General features: G+C 42.0%; 1 protein-coding gene across 4 annotated transcripts in view; it reads right to left on the reverse strand.

Annotated features, from left to right (window-relative positions):
* The window catches only part of GIGYF2 (GRB10 interacting GYF protein 2), a 190,457-nt gene that overhangs the window by 71,152 nt on the left and 100,566 nt on the right, over positions 1-18,739 (reverse strand). For all 4 annotated transcript variants that reach the window (XM_040427902.1, XM_040427904.1, XM_040427900.1 and 1 more), the window contains 4 exons: positions 13,096-13,313; positions 12,655-12,835; positions 12,388-12,561; positions 3,030-3,286 (listed from right to left, as the gene is read on the reverse strand). In XM_040427902.1, the coding sequence (XP_040283836.1) occupies positions 3,030-3,286; positions 12,388-12,561; positions 12,655-12,835; positions 13,096-13,313 (830 nt within the window). The remainder of the gene's footprint in view (positions 1-3,029; positions 3,287-12,387; positions 12,562-12,654; positions 12,836-13,095; positions 13,314-18,739) is intronic.

Consider the following 18,739-nt stretch of genomic DNA (forward strand, 5'->3'; position numbering starts at 1 on the left):
TCCAGAATGTTATGAAGAGTGATCAGATGAATTGCATAGTCCTTCTTTGCCATGAAAATTAACTTAATCCCAAAAAAAACTTTCCACTGCATTTCATTGCTGTCATTAAAGGACCTGCTGAGATCATTTCAGTAATCGTCTTGTTAACTCAGGTGAGAATGTTGACGAGCACAAGGCTGGAGATCATTATGTCAGGCTGATTGGGTTAAAATGGCAGACTTTGAAATGTTAAAAGGAGGGTGATGCTTGAAATCATTGTTCTTCCATTGTTAACCACGGTGACCTGCAAAGAAACGCGTGCAGCCATCATTGCGTTGCATAAAAATGGCTTCACAGGCAAGGATATTGTGGCTACTAAGATTGCAGCTCAATTAACAATTTATAGGATCATCAAAAACTTCAAGGAAAGAGGTTCAATTCTTGTTAAGAAGGCTTCAGGGCGTCCAAGAAAGTCCAGCAAGCGCCAGGATCGTCTCCTAAAGAGGATTCAGCTGCGGGATCGGAGTGCCACCAGTGCAGAGCTTGCTCAGGAATGGCAGCAGGCAGGTGTGAGCTCATCTGCACGCACAGTGAGGCGAAGACTTTTGGAAGATGGCCTGGTGTCAAGAAGGGCAGCAAAGAAGCCACTTCTCTCCAAAAAAAAACATCAGGGACAGATTGATCTTCTGCAGAAAGTTTGGTGAATGGACTGCTGAGGACTGGGGCAAAGTCATATTCTCTGATGAAGCCTCTTTCCGATTGTTTGGGGCATCTGGAAAAAGGCTTGTCCGGAGAAGAAAAGGTGAGCGCTACCATCAGTCCTGTGTCATGCCAACAGTAAAGCATCCTGAGACCATTCATGTGTGGGGTTGCTTCTCATCCAAGGGAGTGGGCTCACTCACAATTCTGCCCAAAAACACAGCCATGAATAAAGAATGGTACCAAAACACCCTCCAACAGCAACTTCTTCCAACAATCCAACAACAGTTTGGTGAAGAACAATGCCTTTTCCAGCACGATGGAGCACCGTGCCATAAGGCAAAAGTGATAACTAAGTGGCTCGGGGACCAAAACGTTGACATTTTGGGTCCATGGCCTGGAAACTCCCCAGATCTTAATCCCATTGAGAACTTATGGTCAATCCTCAAGAGGCGGGTGGACAAACAAAAACCCACTAATTCTGACAAACTCCAAGAAGTGATTATGAAAGAATGGGTTGCTATCAGTCAGGAATTGGCCCAGAAGATGATGGAGAGAATGCCCAGTCGAATTGCAGAGGTCCTGAAAAAGAAGGGCCAACACTGCAAATACTGACTCTTTGCATAAATGTCATGTAATTGTCGAGAAAAGCCTTTGAAACGTATGAAGTGCGTGTAATTATATTTTACTACATCACAGAAAAAACTGAAACAAAGATCTAAAAGCAGTTTAGCAGCAAACTTTGTGAAAACTAATATTTTTGTCATTCTCAAAACTTTTGGCCACGACTGTATATATGGGTCGGTAGCTCTCCGATAGAATATAGGGGCAAAGGCTGACACTACACCTACTAGAGTATCACTGCAATTGAGTGCCCTATAGGGTTCATCGGACCGATTCCCACCTATCTATAGTTTTTACAATATCTTATTTTTTTATCTTACACATTTTTTACGTGTGTGAATTATATTTAATGTGTAATGTAGGCTTATTGAGAAATCACAGTGGTTTGGGTGATCTGCAAGGGGTCACATACCATACAACTGTGTATTGTGTCAATTATTAGTGAACCTAGGTTTATGTCATATTTAATTTTATCTTATTTTTATTAATAAATCATTATATTTTTTACCAACATCCTTTGTAATTCTATACAGCACCGGATAACAGTGTGCCCTTCACCACATCTATTTAATATACTGTTATTATTGACCTTGGGTAAGTCACAGAAGTGAGCACCTATACTGTAGATCTTGGTTAGGTTGAGCCACCTATTTGTTTATTATTGCTCTAAAAAAAAAAAAAAAAAACTCCTATGCGTTGAACGCCATAACAGAAAAGAAAGAAAAAAAATGCGCACAATTTGCTTTTTTTTTTTTTGTCACCTTGCTATTAGGCTACATTCACCTCTGCGTTTTGCTGTCCGGTTTTGAGATCCGGCAAAGGGTATCAAAACCGCAGCACAATGCTTCCGAAGAACGGATCCGGTTGTATTACTTCAAAAATTAAGAAACTGGACCCCCGACGATCAGCTGTTCGAGAAGGCAGCAGAGCTTGCAGTAGCGCCACAGCATTCTCTCTGCTTTCCCTAGGTCAAGTGACATCACGTTCATTGATCACATGGTCGAGGCGTAGCTCAACCCTACAGAAGTGAATGGGGACAAGTTGCAACACCAAGCACAGCGGCTATACAATGTATGGAGCAGTGCTTGGCGAGCACGGGGAAGGCCATGGAGCTCACAGGAACAGCGGTGCCTTCTCAAACAGCTGAACAAGGTGGTCCTGGGTGTCGGGACCCCCATCGATCAGATATTGATGACATATCCTGAGGATAAGTCATCAGTATTAAAACCTTTTTATAATGCTTGCTTTAGACCAGTGGTAGCGAACCATTTAAAGACCAAGTGCCCAAAATGCAACCCAAAACCCACTTATTTATCTTGAAGTGTCAACACGGCAATTTAATACCTGAATACTACAGTCCAACATATTATATCTTCCATGTACTTTATCATTTAGCTATCATAGCCTGCCTACATTCAGTGCGCTGTCTGTGCTTTTCATAGTGCACCCTGCGCTGATGAATGGCAGGGAAAATCTAAGGCATATTGGTACATCATAGACTTTTTCCAGGGTGCGGGTGCCCACACCATAGGTTCGCCACCACTGCTTTAGACACTAAACCACAGGAAAATATAAGGAAGCCTGAAGACATGATGTAATTTAAGCACAAAAATATAAAATAAAAAAAATAGCAACATAACAGTTAGACTGCATCTTAAGAACACCGATTTGAAATAATGGTTATTTAAATGCAGAGGTTTGTGTTTGTTAAATCTATAGGCTTTCACCTGCTCTAGGTGTTCCAGTCCATCGTCTTCATCAGGTTCAGATATGAGTGTGCCCATACCTGGTGCAGCACAGACCGAGGGAGGAGAAGGCCCTGAGGAGATTTCAGACTTAATAAGCGGAGAATGAACAGCTGGTCCTTGCTGAGGATCTTTGACTTGCTGAGGCGCAGAGCTTTGGCTAAATGCAGGAGAAGGGGAGTGAGATATTGAAGGAGCTGTTGACTCAAGTGAACTTCTGGAACCAGGAGACACAGATTCTGTAAAAATAAATGGCACATCAAAGAGTAAGAAGTTAAACATATTAGCTCGCAACTACTCTGAACAAGCTGAGAAGTAAGAAGTCTAACAGCACCCTCAGTCATACAATATGAATGTTTAACAAAGTATTAGGTAGGCCTGGTTAGATATCTACTAGAGCACCAGTAGACATTAGCCCATAGAGCCATTGTGGATACCGGTAACGATAAGCCTATCCTAGGGTCCTATTGCTAAGGATCTATTCAGTAAATATATCTGTGTCTAAATGCTATTGCTCACTTCTGATGTAACTACACGACTGCACAAAATGGGGGTCCCATGTTCATACTAAAAGAAATCAGACTAGGGGGTGTGTCCGGATGTGGAGCTGAGCGGTCGCACGCCACACTAGCTCCGTTCACCAGCGGTACTAAAGCGGCCCAAAGCGCAAGATAGTGATCCCTCACTTACCCCAAAACAGCAGGGGGACTCACCGAACCTCCCAAATATATCCGAGGATGGGACGCATAAAAAGAAGAGGGCCCGCCGAGCAAAATCGCGACCTTCAGAGCCGCAGGAGAAATCCAAGATGGCGCCCGCTCTGTGCACCACGAGGCGCCGGAGGCAGGATATGGAGGTGAGCTCCTTGCAGCACACACTAGAAGCGCAAGAGGTAGAAGTCCTCCAATTAACTCACCCTCCTCCTCTCCTGTTAACCCCTCATCCTCCACAAGGCAGCAGGACCCATTAACTGCCACATATAAGGACATGCTGCAAGACACATCAGCTATATGTGCTTCAGGGAATCTGCCCCAGGAGTTACAAGAGTCACACTTGCCTCCTTTCCTCACTGCTACTAGTGGTGCTCTCTGCTCCAATTACCGAGGCCACTTTAAGGTCCCTATTAGGTGATCTAAGGCATTCTATACAAAAAGGACATATCCACAGCACTTTCTGCTTTACAAAAAGATATAACTCATATTGGAGAAAGAACAGCCCATATTGAAGACAAGATGGAAGAATTCTCCAACGCCCACAACCAGCTGGTGGATGCACATAATGATGCGGAGGACGAAATATCTGCCTTAAAACTCAAACTAGCGGACCTTGAGGACCGTTCAAGGCGTAACAACTTGAGATTTAGAGGAATTCCAGAAACTGTTGACCCTAACACTATTAAGGACTTCCTCACTGATTACTTTGTCGCCTTAGTACCTACAGCGGAACAGAAAGATCTACTAATTGATAGGGCGCACAGGATTCCTAAACCCAAAAGTGCTCCTAACGCTGCTCCCAGAGATATTATTGCCAGGCTGCACTTCTATCACTTCAAAGAGCTAATCCTTAAAGCAGCAAATTCAACACAAGACCTACCTGACCGATTCAAGAATATACTAAGATTCTCTGACCTTTCTGCAACTACCCTGAACAGACGCAGGGAATTTTCAAGCGCTACTAAAATTCTCAGGGATCATAATATCCCTTACAAATGGGGCTATCCGGTAAAACTCCTGATCTTCAAGAACGGAATCACACCTACAATCTCCTCCCCAAGCGACACCATGAAGCTGCTCCAGAAATGGTCCTTAGCTACAGTGGATGAGGACACCATCTCACCCCAGAAGAAAAGACCTCCTACCCTGACCAAAGAGGGGACCTGAATCCTCTCCCCCGCAAGAAAGAATACTCCTTCCCTCTTCAAAGGACGTATCCTATTATAAAGGGGTCACTAGACTGCTATAAATGTTCTACATTCTGTACCGCAGGTTCTCTACGGAGATAACCCACCTGCACTACTAATCCCGCATCAGTCATTACCTGGATAAATGTTGGTATCCAGTTGGTTCTCTTTGAACCGGATTTCATTGTTTCTACTTGTTATAGATAAAGTGATTTAGTTCAGATTAACTTGATCTAATCCTTTGCTCCTCCTAATCTCCATTCCTTATCTCCTTCATACCTATTCCCTCCCTCCTATTGCAACACCACTGTTAAACACTAGGTGACAAGTGAAATTGTATTTTGTTTTTGGTTTTAGGCTACAGAGCGATTGCAGTATCTTGATTAAGGTACCTGCTCTTGCACTGCTACATTTTGCACAATTTACCGTGTTACTTACTCTGTACTCCTTTGTTACCGGCGATGGTCATAAAAAAATTCTTCAATTAATGTAAATGGGCTAAATAGTCCTATTAAAAGATCTTTACTTTGGAAAGAAGTTAATTCCCTCAAAAGTGACGTGGTCTGTATTCAAGAAAACCCACTTGAATGAGTATAGACTTGAGCATAAAAAAATCCCCAATTTATTTGCATCACCGGCGATGAACAAGAAAAGAGGAGTAGTCATTGCTATTAAGGACTCCCTCTCTTTTCATCTGATCCAGAGCATAAATGATAGTGAAGGAAGATATGTTATAGTGGTATGCAACATTAATAATAACCTATATACACACTAGTCTCCTTATATGCACCGAACACAAACCAACTTGCATTTATCAAGAAAGTAATAACGACTGCCTTATCCATTAAACAAGGTTCCCTGGTCATATGTGGGGATTTCAATTTACCGCCATTATCGATAATAGATAAATCAAACCACACCACTTCTCAACCCTCCTCTAAATTCGCACAATACCCATTGTCAGAAGATCTATATGATGCCTGAAGAGTTTTACACGCATCAGAGCGGGATTATACATTTTATTCTCACCCTCACACACAATACTCGAGAATTGACTTGATATTAGTGGACAAATGGACCTTAAAAAAAGTCACATCCTCTGATATAGGATCCATAACATGGTCCGATCATGCACCGGTATCTTGTCAAATCTCAGAACGTTTCAATCAACCCACGTATACTCCTTAGCGGACCAACAATTATTAGCTGTCTCTTCCTTCTACTCAATCCCAAATCAAAGAAGCACTCGTGGAATATTTTAAGCATAATTCCACCTCAGACGTCCAACCCACTACAATCTGGTGCGCCCATAAGGCTTTTGTAAGAGGTCACCTCATATGTATCTCCTCCTATCTAAAAAAGCAAAACTGTATGCGTACAGAACAACTATGCGCATCAATAACCAACTTAGAATCGAAAGACAAAACAAACCCTTCACAAACTGTTATAAATCAACTCAGAGACCTAAGATACGAACTTTACCAACTCCACCAAAATACGTTTGAACAGAATGTAAGAAGATCAAAAGCGAGATTTTATGCGCAAGGCAACAAAGCAAGCAAGATATTGGCCAACAAAAGTTAAATCCTCAATAAATAGAAAAAAATTACAATATATTTACAACTCCAATAAGGAAAAGATAATTAACCCCCAAGAAATAGCTAATACCTTTGCCAATTATTATTTTAATCTATACAACCTTAAAGACAATAAATCAGTACCACAAACAAATCCAGACCTGTTCAATTCATTCCTATCTGGTATCTCACTGCCCACTCTTTCCCCAGAACAGTTAGAACAAATCAACAAACCAATTGAAGTCACAGAAATTTTGCACATTATCAAATCAACCAAAAATAATAAATCCCCAGGCCCTGATGGATTAACAAATGAATATTTCAAAACATTTGGAAATATTTTATCTCCCTCCCTCTTACCGACGTTTTCCCATATAATGTCCACAGGAAATATACCACCAGAAATGCTCCAAGCTACCATAGTAGCTATACCCAAGCCAGGCAAACCTCTTGATCTTCCAGAAAATTTCTGTCTGATCTCTCTTTTGAACGCTGACCTAAAAATATACTCAAAGCTACTAGCTAATAGACTATCTTTATGTGTCCCCCATCTTATTCACGATGATAAAGTAGGTTTTGTTAAATCAAGACAAACCCTAGATAGCACTAGAAGCATAATCAAACTCCTTTATTTTTCCAGGGCAAGACTAATGCCTTCTTTGCTACTGTCCCTAGACGCGGAGAAGGCATTCGATCGAATGCATTGGGGGTATTTGAAGGCAGTACTAGCCAAATTTGGACTACGGGGACAAATTACCCAAGCGATAAGTGCATTATACTCCAAACCGGCAGCTAATGTCCTTATAAACGGAATGCTATCCAACCAACTACAAATCAATAATGGAACAAGACAAGGGTGCCCCCTGTCACCCATTATCTTTGCATTGGTGATTGAAGGGCCCACACACTAATTTCAGGTATAAAAATTGGGGAAACAAACCACAAAATCGGTTTATTTGCCGATGATATTATCCTGGCACTAACCAACCCAACAATATCCCTACCCACCGTTATGCAAATATTAAAGTCATTCAGCTCTATCTCATACTATAGCCTAAACGTAGCTAAAACCCAAGTCTAACCTAGGTCTAAAAGATTCAGATCTCATCTCGTTGAAATCTAAGTACCCCTTTAAGTGGAATTCTCAACACATCACTTACCTTGGAATTAAGCTAACCCCAACACTCTCTAATCTAACAGTAAACCTTAACAACTTAAAGGAAAAAATTAAAAACGAACTAAATAAGATGAGAAATTACGAAATATCATGGATGGGAAGAATATCAGCCATTAAAATGTTCATTTTACCACAAATTCTATACCTGTTCCAAAACCTCCCAATCTCTATACCCATAAAAAATTTAAAAGAGATCCAAAAAAAATGCTTATTAAGTATATTTGGCAAGATAGAAAATCAAGAATCCAAGCAGATGTAATGTGCCTACCCATTCCCAAAGGGGACTAGTATTCCCCTCCATAAATAAATACTACAGGGCGTGAATTTTAGAACAAATGAGATATAGATGGTTAAACCGGCCCGACAAACATTGGATCACAATCGAAAACTATATAATGGGTGTAGATAACCCCCAAATATTCTTCATTTCAAATTCACTAATGAAATACTCCTGATCTCCAGAGATGCCACCCACAATCCAAGCTGCACTTGAAGTTTGGACTCTATTGACGACCAAATTGAACCTTGTTAACATTTCCTTAACAGACATTCCCCTAGAGGTCGTGGAGAAATGTATCCCAAATCTAAAGATCCATAATTGGATTTACTCAGGAATCACGAACCTGAGTCAACTTTACACCAACAATATTTTAAGCTCTTTCACAGACTTGTCCTTGAGATTCAAAATTCCCCATAGGGACTTCTACAAGTACTTACAAGTCAGACATTTTTTTATCTGGGACAAATTTCCCCACGACCTCTGATATAATGAAAATGTTACGAAACCCATTAACTACTCTCAAAGCCCTATCTCTCAGTTATCACCTTATGACGGAGAGATCGGACTCACCACTGACCCCCCTCTATTGAGGGGAATCTACATTGAACTTGAATATTTCTTTAGAACAATGGGACACTGCTTTCTCGATTATAAGTGCCTCTTCTAAATGTGTAAACCATCTTGAAAATTCTAGGAAAATATTTTATAGATGGTACTTTACACCCTATAAACTATCTAAGATGTACCCCCTATCATCCCAAGTCTGCTGGAGATGTTCTGCGGAAAAAGCTGATATGGAACATATTTGGTGGGAATGCAGTAATAGCATTGACCGATCTGGAGCTCGGTCAATGCTATTCTTACACAAATATGTAATATCCCAATTTCACTATCCATATCTCAAGCCTTACTCTCTGTTAATCTAGATTTATTTCCCCCAACTATCAGGACAGTTATTACCCATGTGATCGTGGCTACTAGAGTGAAAATTGCCTACTATTGGAAAAAACCCAAATCTCCTCCACTGATGGAAATTGTAAACGCTGTCAATAACAAATGTTTATATGAAATGATCAATGCCTCTATATCTAACAAACGAGCCAATTTTAAAACTATATGGTACTACTGGCTTCATTCCAAATTCAACAAAGTCCTAATAGATAAGTAAAGTACATATGTATTTATCACTCCTTGTCACACACCTCCCTTAACCTCCCCTTCTTTTCGTCCCCCTTTCCTTACTTTCCCAATGTTACCTTATAGTAATGTTCATAAATTTTGCCCTGGTATCCCTATGTTGGGGATGACGAGGACAAACATCTCATGTAGTATTGTTAAGTACAGTTTATTTACACTGTATAAATGAGACATGCAACTCATAGAATGTATGTAACATTCCTTTTTGAAAACAATAAAACATATGTTAAAAAAAAAATATATAAAAGAAATCAGAATATGATCCAACAATCATAAGCCAGCCAGGCAGAGGTTAAATATTTTTAGTGAACCCATTTTAGGGTACATACAAGTTTTTGTTTTGTTTTTTTTTTTGGGGGGGGGGGGGGGGGGGTGTAATGGCAAAAATAGGCAGTTCCGCCATTGTTTTTTTTTTTTTTTTTTTTTTGTACTTTACAAAGTTCACCGTACAGCTAGTTAAAAGGAAGCCCTGGTGACAAACAGTTTCACATTCGAACTATTATAGATTCTGTCAAGATGAATGTGGATGGCTGCTTAGAAATCACTGACGGTGATACAATGGATCTGCTCACTCTTGTGTACATTTACTTTGGTCATCACCGTCTATACAGTAAAGGTGCTGGTAGCACTAGTAGAACAAGTAAATGGCTACAGATATATCTGTGTTTTTATTCATAGGCAAATAAGAATTTTGAGCACCAAGAGACAGGGCTGAACCCTTTTAGCACTGCTTTGTAAAACCCCCTGTGATCTGCACAGGCCCCCTCCGCTTGAATGACATGGATGGACATGCTGAGGGCAGAGCCCTGTCCAAGCTTGTAAATATCATATACACTATGTACTATAGCTTCACCACACTGAAATCTGCTCTATTCATATTACTGCTTTAGGGTACTTTCACACTTGCGGTAGAGGATTCCGGCAGGCAGTACCTTCGATACGGCATTTCGGACGCAAGCTGATAGCATTTGTCAGACAGATACGGATCCATCTGACAAATGCATTGAATAACTGGATCCGTCTCTCCGGTGTCATCCGGAAAAACGGATCCGGTATTAATTTGTTTTGCATTTTTAAAGGTCTGCGCATGTGCAGACCGGAAAGCCGGATCCGTTTTGCTGGAACACTTAATGAGGGATCCAGCACTAAAACACTTCAATATAAATTAATGCCGGATGCGGAATGGAAAGTGATCAGTATTTTTGGCCGGAGAGAAAACTGTGTTAGAAGAAAATAAACTTCAAAGTCTCTCCCAAGATTAAAACCTGGGATCTCTACATGCAAAACCATTCACTTAACCACTAAGCTTTAACATTACCACATAGACAAGCCTGTCTTTTCTATGCTTATTAGCTAACATATATTGTGTGTAACGGTCACGTCCACACACACACAGGGGGAAGGGTAGTGACCACTGCGCTCCACCCTCACCCCTGGCCCTGCCTACTTGCCTCACGAGTCCTGATGACTGGGGACAACTGGACGGCAGTCCCTAACTTAGGATATGTGCAGGGAAGACAGACAAGACAAAATACGGAACATGAACGGACCGGGTCAGAACCAAGAGAGCTACGCAGTACAACGGATTAAGCAAAGAATGGTCAGGAGAAGCCGGGGTCAAATACCAGGAGAGTAGCAAATACAAGAGGAGTCCTAAGAGAGTAGTCAGGTGGGAGCCGAGGTCACAATACCAGGATGTATGCGCAGTACAGAAGGAGCAGGCAGAGGATCGTCAGGGAACAGGATCAGGTAAATATTCAGTAGTCCAACAAATAGCCAGGAACCTAGAAATTAACAGGCAACCTGTGGCTAGCAGGCTGCCTGTATTTATAGTGGGGAGTGAGGGTCATGTGATGTGGCCAGCGTCACATGACCGACAGACCAACCAGTTGAGCACCGAGTGATCAGCTCGGCGCTCAAGGCAGACTTAGGAGCAGGGAGCCACCCAGCTAGTAAAGCCGCCCTGGGAATGAGGTCAAACACAGATCCTCATTCCCAAAGCTAAGCAACAGGTCTGCGGGCGATGGGGGACCGAGTTCACCTTCGGAAGCCCGTGACATTGTGCTTGTGAATAAAGCAATATGTGTATGAACTTTCTGAGCAGATCTCAATGTGGTAAAGCTACAGTACATAGTGTATATGATATTTACAGTGCCTTGCAAATGTATTCACCCCCTTGACTTTTTTTTTTTTGTGTTTTGGTGCCTCACAACCTGGAATTCACATGGATTGTTTGAGGATTTGCATCATTTAATTTACAGAACATAAAATTGTGAAGCAAACAACAAATAGGACAAAATAACATAAAAAGTCAATGTGCATAACTATTCACCTCCCTACAGTCAATGCTTTGTAGAGCCACCTTTTGCAGCAATCACAGCTCCAAGTCGTTTTGGATAAGTCTCTATGAGCTTGCCACATCTTACCACTGGGATTTTTGCCCATTCCACCTTGCAAAACTGCTCCAGCTCCTTTCAAGTTGGATGGTTTGCGCTTCTTTAAGTCTGACCACAGATTTTCTATTGGATTGAGATCTGGGCTTTGACTAGGCCATTCCAACACATTTACATGTTTCCCAGGTGTTGCTTTAGCAGTGTGTTTGGGGTCATTGTCCTGCTGGAAGGTGACCCTCCGTCCTAGCCTCAAATCGCGCACAGAGAGGTTTTTCTCACCCCACCTCGCAGTTTTTAGTAGTCTGGCTACTAGCACCTCTATAATCTTAGTAATTGGTATTGTCCTGGTTATATACTATATTAAAGAGGATTCTGTGTGTATATACCAGTCTGAAGATACCGCAGATTGCACAGCGTTAATATCTATATATACGCTGTAGGGCATCATATTGGATAGCCAGAAATCTCCCACCAGATACACAAAGAGGCACTGAGTGGTGGTTTGGCTGCTACCTATAGAATTTTAGAGGCCAGAAACACCTATTTTTTTTATATTATTCACTGTTTATTTGTATCTAGATAGGGTCATATATACCCTTCCCTTTTTAATGTATACCGAATAAACTTTGAAATTTTATTTCATTAATAACGTTTCTACTAACTGTGACCAAGCTATACTTGTAAAACGTAACCTATATCATCTTTTGTGTTTTATGAACCTCCTTTTTATAAACTGGAAAATCCTTTAAACTTTTATTTTCAAATATTTTCAAACGAGTAGCTATATATAAATTTTGCATAGCTATGAAGTCTTACCCTCCTTATGTGTAGGTGGAGCTGGGGCTGAAAGGTTAGTATGCAATTTTGTTTCCTGCCCAATGTTACTGGCCATGGGGGGAGTTGTACTCTTCTGGACAGGAGAATCTGCTTTAGTTTCGGTTTTCTTTGCCGGGGATGGGGTCCTGTGCTCCATTTCTGAAGGGTTGGTCACTGATACAAAAAAAATAATACAAATTTTTTTTTTTAAATTACCCAAGAAAAATAAAACCTAACTTATACATCATACACTTAAAAAATGTGTACCTTGTCCTTCTCCAAAGCTGTCATTTTTGTTTGTCTCACTTGACTGCTCTGGTACCTGAACCACTTCTATCTCTTTGGCATCTTCAAAGTTGCTTCCATCAGAATCTAAATGCTCTTGCCCATCCAAAGAAGGACGGAAGTCCAGCTCCTGCTCCTCGGGAATGGATTCCTTTTGTACCTTCTGGGCAAGAAACACATAAAAATAAAAAAATAAACTGTAGTACTAATACTGAAATGCAAAAAATTATAAGATGTACTGCTAGGCAGTAGAAGGCAGGTAAGTGCAAAAACAGAGCAAACAGTTGCAAAAAAGCATCTCTATCCCATGGTCACCACATGTAAGTAAGCCCTAGCTTCCAGTCAATGAAAATAGGAACAGTAAGGTCTACTTGCTATACTGTATGCTTGTATAAAAGCAAAAAAAAAATAAAAAATAGATACCTTGGAAGGTAGGAATGCGCCTGAGGAATCAAAAGTGCCCGTTTCATCTTCTGCATCCTCCAGGCACCATTCTGGCAAACAATCTCGCTCATCTTCTGCACTTCCTGAGCCACTACGAGTTCTGCGATGGCCTCGCTCATCATCACGTTCTCGAAAATCAAAGTCAAAACGCCTGCGGCGGTCTGGATGCTCTCTCCAGCCTGGACCTCGAGCGCCATCTTTGTTGAAAGAAAGGACACATTTTAGAATGGTTAAAAATGCTTTCAAATTATTTCTAAGATTATATTATATTGACTTTTTAAAAATAAAAACAGCGCTAATTTAAACAAAAAAAAAAAAAAAAAAAAAGAGCCCACTGATATACAACCTAATTTAAGATGGACAAATATATCAATATGGTCTACCAAAAGGGCCCATTGACCTTATTCTTAGGCCACACACACAATTGTTAAGCATATCCAGGCATATAACTTAGATCAAAAGACTTAAGTTCTGTTTCAAACGGACACCAGTAAGTGGTGCATGTGAGACTGGAGACAGAGGGCTTCATCGAGACTTTATAGAAAATATAGCATAATAAATACATTTATGTATAACCCTCTGTAAGGAGCTCCAACATTAGTGCAGAGACTTAACACCTTAACCCTTTCTCTACCAAGGATGTACCTCATACATCTTCGCAGGGGGTTAGCTCAGCAGCCAAGTACATATGAGATGAGGTCTTTGCTACCAGGACCTCTTCCTCCCACCCTTCCATTTGAGCGCATCCTAGTCACAATACAGCCCGAGCTACAGTATCTCACAAAAGTGAGTACACCCTCACATTTTTGTAAATATTTTATTCTATGTATTCATGAGACAACACTGAAGATATGACACTTTGATACAATGTAAAGTAGTCAGTGTACAGCTTGTAAAACGGTTTGCGTTTTGGTGTGCTCTCAAAATAACTCAACACACAACCATTAATGTCTAAACCGCTGGCAACAAACGTGAGAACACCCCTAAGTGAAAATGGCCAAATTGTGCCCAATTAGCCATTATCCCTCCCCGATGCCATGTGAATCGTTAGTGTTACAAGGTCTCAGGTGTGAATGGGGAGCAGGTGTGTTAAATTTTGTGTTATCGCTCTCAAACTGGTCACTGGAAGTTCAACATGGCACCTCATGGCAAAGAACTCTGAGGATCTGAAAAAAAGAATTGTTGCTCTACATAAAGATGGCCCTGGCTATAAGAAGATTGCCAACACCCTGAAACTGAGCTGCAGCACGGTGGCCAAGACCATACAGCGGTTTAACAAGACAAGGTTCCATTCAGAACATGCCTCGCCATGGTCAACCAAAGAGGTTGAGTGCAGGTGCTTAGTGTCATATCCAGAGGTTGTCTTTTCAAAATGGAAATATGAGTGCTGCCATCATTGCTGCAGAGGTTAAAGGGGTGGGGGGTCAGCCTGTCAGTGCTTAGACTAAGGAAATGCGTGTGTGGTGGCAACCCAGATGAGAAGTACAAAGACAAGTGTGTCTTGCCTACAGTCAAGCATGGTGATTGGAGTGTCATGGTTTGGGGATCCATGAGTGCTGCCGGCTGTGGGGAGCTACAGGTCACTTAAGGAACCATGAATGCCAACATGTACTGTGACATACTGACGCAGAGTATGATCCCCTCCTTTCAGAAACTGGGCCGCAGGGCAGAATTCCAACATAATAACTACCCCAAACAAACACACCTCCAAGAAGACCACTGCCTTGATAAGGTGTTGGACTGGCCAGGCATGTCTCCAGACCTAAACCCTATTGAGCATCTGTGGGGCATCCTCAAACGGAAGGTGGAGGAGCACAAGGTCTCTAACATCCACCAGCTCCATGATGTTGCCATGGAGGAGTGGAAGAGGATTCCAGTGGCAACCTGTGTAGCTCTAGTGAACTCTGTACCCAAGAGAGTTAAGGCAGTGCTGGAAAATAATGGTGGCCACACAAAATATTGACACTTTGGGCACAATTTGGCCATTTTCACTTAGGGGTGTTCCCATTTTTGTTGCCAGCGGTTTAGACAATAACGGCTGTGTTGAGGGTTTTTTCAGGGCACCAAATTTACATTGTTATACAAGCTGTACACTGACTACTTTACATTGTATGAAAGTGTCAGATCTTCAGTGTTGTCCAATGAAAAGATAAGATAAAATAAAATATTAACAAAAATGTGAGGGGTGTACTCACTTTTGTGAGATACTGTATAATGGTGTGAAGTGGGAAATGCATGTTCCTGCACATCTCGCACCCGACCTGATGTCAGCCAGCTGAGATCTCAACCAATGTGGAAGAGGAGATAGGGAGCAATGGAGGGCAATGTTTATTAAGTAACCACCTGACAGTCACATTAAGAGTCCATTCACATGTCCGCAACCCGTTCCGCAATTCTCTATGGGGCAGGAATGGGTGCGGACAGCACACAGTGTGCTGTCCACATCCGCATTTCCGGAGCGCTCCACTGATCTTCCCGTCCACGGCTCCGGAAAAAAATAGAACATGTCCTATAGGGGGGCCAGCCGGGTGTATTGCGGATCCGCAATGCACTATGGATGTGTGAATGGACCCTAATGGAGATGTCTGGTTTCATGATATTGATGAACTAATTACACTGCATTGTGATTTTAATCTAGTTGGTATGCAGGTAAACATTGAAGAGGGGTGTCAGACCCCAACCAATCTGATACGGATGACCTATCTGGAGGATACTTCATGAATAGCATCATCCCACAACACCGCTTTAACCTTTAGGAAACCGGAGTTTTTGTTTTTTTAGTTATTGTGTTTTCATTTTTCTTCCCCATCTTCCGGGAGCCATAACTTTTTTTATTTTTTTGTTCAAGTATCCATATAAGGCCTCATGCACACGACCGTATGTAATTTGGGGTCCGCCAAAAATATGGATGACGTCCGTGTGTATTCCGTATTTTCCATAACGGAACAGCTGGCCCCTAATAGAACAGTCCTATCCTTGTCAGTAATGCGGACAATAATAGGACATGTTTTATTTTAAAATATGTTTGTGTGCATGAGCCCCAAGGGTTTGTTTTTTGCAGTACTTTCTAATGCCACCACTTAACATGGCACCTGGTCCTCTTTAACCACTTGCCAACAACCACACGACTTTATACGTCGAGGCAGTAGGTTCTTATCTATTACATTGTAAAATCTAAAAGTCGGCAGGGAGCCCTTTTTGTTATGTAACTGTGTCACCTGCTGGCTATAAAATGAAGGCTGGGAATTAACCTCTTACTGCAATGACTGTGGCAGGAAGGGGTTAATTCACAAAAAACAAAAAAACAAAAACACATTAATGAAAAAAAGAGAGAAACTGAAAAAAAAGGTTATAGCAAGTTACCAGTATTAGCAATAGTACAGCAGACTACATAAACACCCAAACATCCGACCCTTTTTCGTTCATAAAAAAAATAAAAATATTTATTAGTAGGGATGAGCGAATCGACTTCAGATTAAACATCCAAGTCCATTCGCATAAAAAGCTTAGTTTGAATACTGTACGGAGCGAGCACTCCGTACAGTATTAGAATGTATTGGCTCAGATGAGCCAAAGTTATTACTTTGTGAAGTCTCGCGAGACTTTGGGTAATAACTTAAAAAATTAATTTCTACAGTTAAAAATCTTTTCCCGAACTCTGGTTCGGTTGCAAGTAGTAATTAAATAATTTTTAGATAGGCCCATTGCTACACCTGAAAAATTGGCCTGGTTAGGAAGGGGGATAAACACTCCAGTAATGAAGCGGTCCTGACATTACAATATAAGTACTTGGCAGTGTAGGGCATGTTGAGGAGATGTACTCGCGCTTTTTTTTTTCTGATGGGCTGCTCCGTCCCCCCCTCCCCTGTGGCCCCAGTTCTGGTTTCCCGCCCTATATGTAAGTACAGGGTGGGAAACTAGAATGGGGGTCCACGCAGGTGAACGGAGCAGCGTATCAGTAAAAAAGTAACCACGCATGATCGGCCACCGCTCCCATTCACTTCTATGGGTTCGATTCAAAAAGGCTATCTTGGCTATTTTAGACAGTCCCATAGAAAATTAGTGACAGGAGGCTGCGAGTGCTGGCGGGAGCACTGCACAGGGCCCCGTTCTCGATATAGGTGCGTGTCCCGGCAATAGGCCCCGCACCTACAGGACAATAGGGGCATATCCTAGCGATATGCCCTTATTGTCTGTGATGAGACAACGCCTTTAAAGAAAATGTGTAGTCAGAAAATTACCTATTGTTTAAAGGGAGTCTGTCACCTCCATATGGCCATATACAGTGCTTACATGGCTCTGTAGCACACCTATACAGGATTATAACGGTACCTTTGTTCTTTTCTTTAGACTTGCACCAGCAGGAAAAACCAAGTTTAATTCATATGCAAATGAGCACTCGCAAGTGCCCAGGGGCGGCGTCCAGTGTGTAGGAGCCCAGGCTGCTCTGCCTTCTTTTCACTTTACTCCTCCCCAGTCTCTGCCTTTGTCCTATCGATGAGGCAAGAGACATGGAGGGCGGGCAAAGAAGGAGGCTGGGGAGGAGTAAAGTGAAAAGAAGGCAGAGCAGCCTGGGCTCCTACACACTGAACGCCGCCCCTGGGCACTTGCGAGTGCTCATTTGCATATGAATTAAACTTCGTTTTTCCTGCTGGTGTAAGTCTAAAGAAAAGAACTCCCTTTAAACCATGTTTTAACATTTAAAAAAAAAAAAAATAGTGGTCATTTTTAATTTTCCATGTCAATATCTATAGTTAAATAAAAAACAAATTACTGCTGTTTTCCAACTGGCCACTAAGCTGCAAAATAGGCACCACTTCTTAGTCTGTACAGATCACTTTACTGCAGTTACCTGCTTAGCTATACACAGAGGTGATATCATTACAGGCAGGATTAGACTGACAGATAAGACAGGATCCACCATTCACAATAGGGGTTTGTCAAAGCTTATCTATTCCTTCCTTGTACAATGACCTCTGCACAGGTCACAGGAGATGCCTAGAAAAACTCTCCCATAGATGTCACTGAGGTCCCCTCCTGACCATTGTGTCTATGGCCCATGAGGCTGCCGGAAAGCTCATGTCTAAATGCACTTAAGAACAGCTCAGGTGGAGGTGATGACGTGACGTTGCGACTTCCCCTGACCCGCCTCCTGTGATTCTGGTGCCGCTCAGACAGCGTTTCCCAGCTGGATTCTCATGCGCCTGGATGCCGAAACCTATGCAGAGACCTCTGCCCTGGGTTGATAATGAGAGGTAGTAACCATCGTTGATCACAGTGTGCTTTCCCCTGCCTCTACTCTGCCCCGCTGCTGTTCTCCTGTCCTCTCCCCTATTGTTCCTGCTCTCCTGGCGACTTGTGTTCTGTGCTGGACATTGTGACCTGGCTTTTTTATCTGGGCTGTAGCCCTGCTCCAAGTGCGGCTTGTATGGGGTCCTGTGGGACGCCTGGCTCGTCCGCTTTGCTGGTTTCGGCTGTGCTGCTGTCCCGGTCCAAGTTGAGGGTATGGACTTACCCTGACTGCCTGCATACTTTCCGTGGATGTGATCTCTCTCCCTTGTCTTTGCAACCTTGGAAAGAAGTAGGTGAAAAACCTTGAGCTCCTTTTGTCCTTCTTAAAGAC

This window comes from Bufo bufo, chromosome 4 (assembly GCF_905171765.1).
Source record: "Bufo bufo chromosome 4, aBufBuf1.1, whole genome shotgun sequence".
NCBI lineage: Eukaryota > Metazoa > Chordata > Amphibia > Anura > Bufonidae > Bufo > Bufo bufo.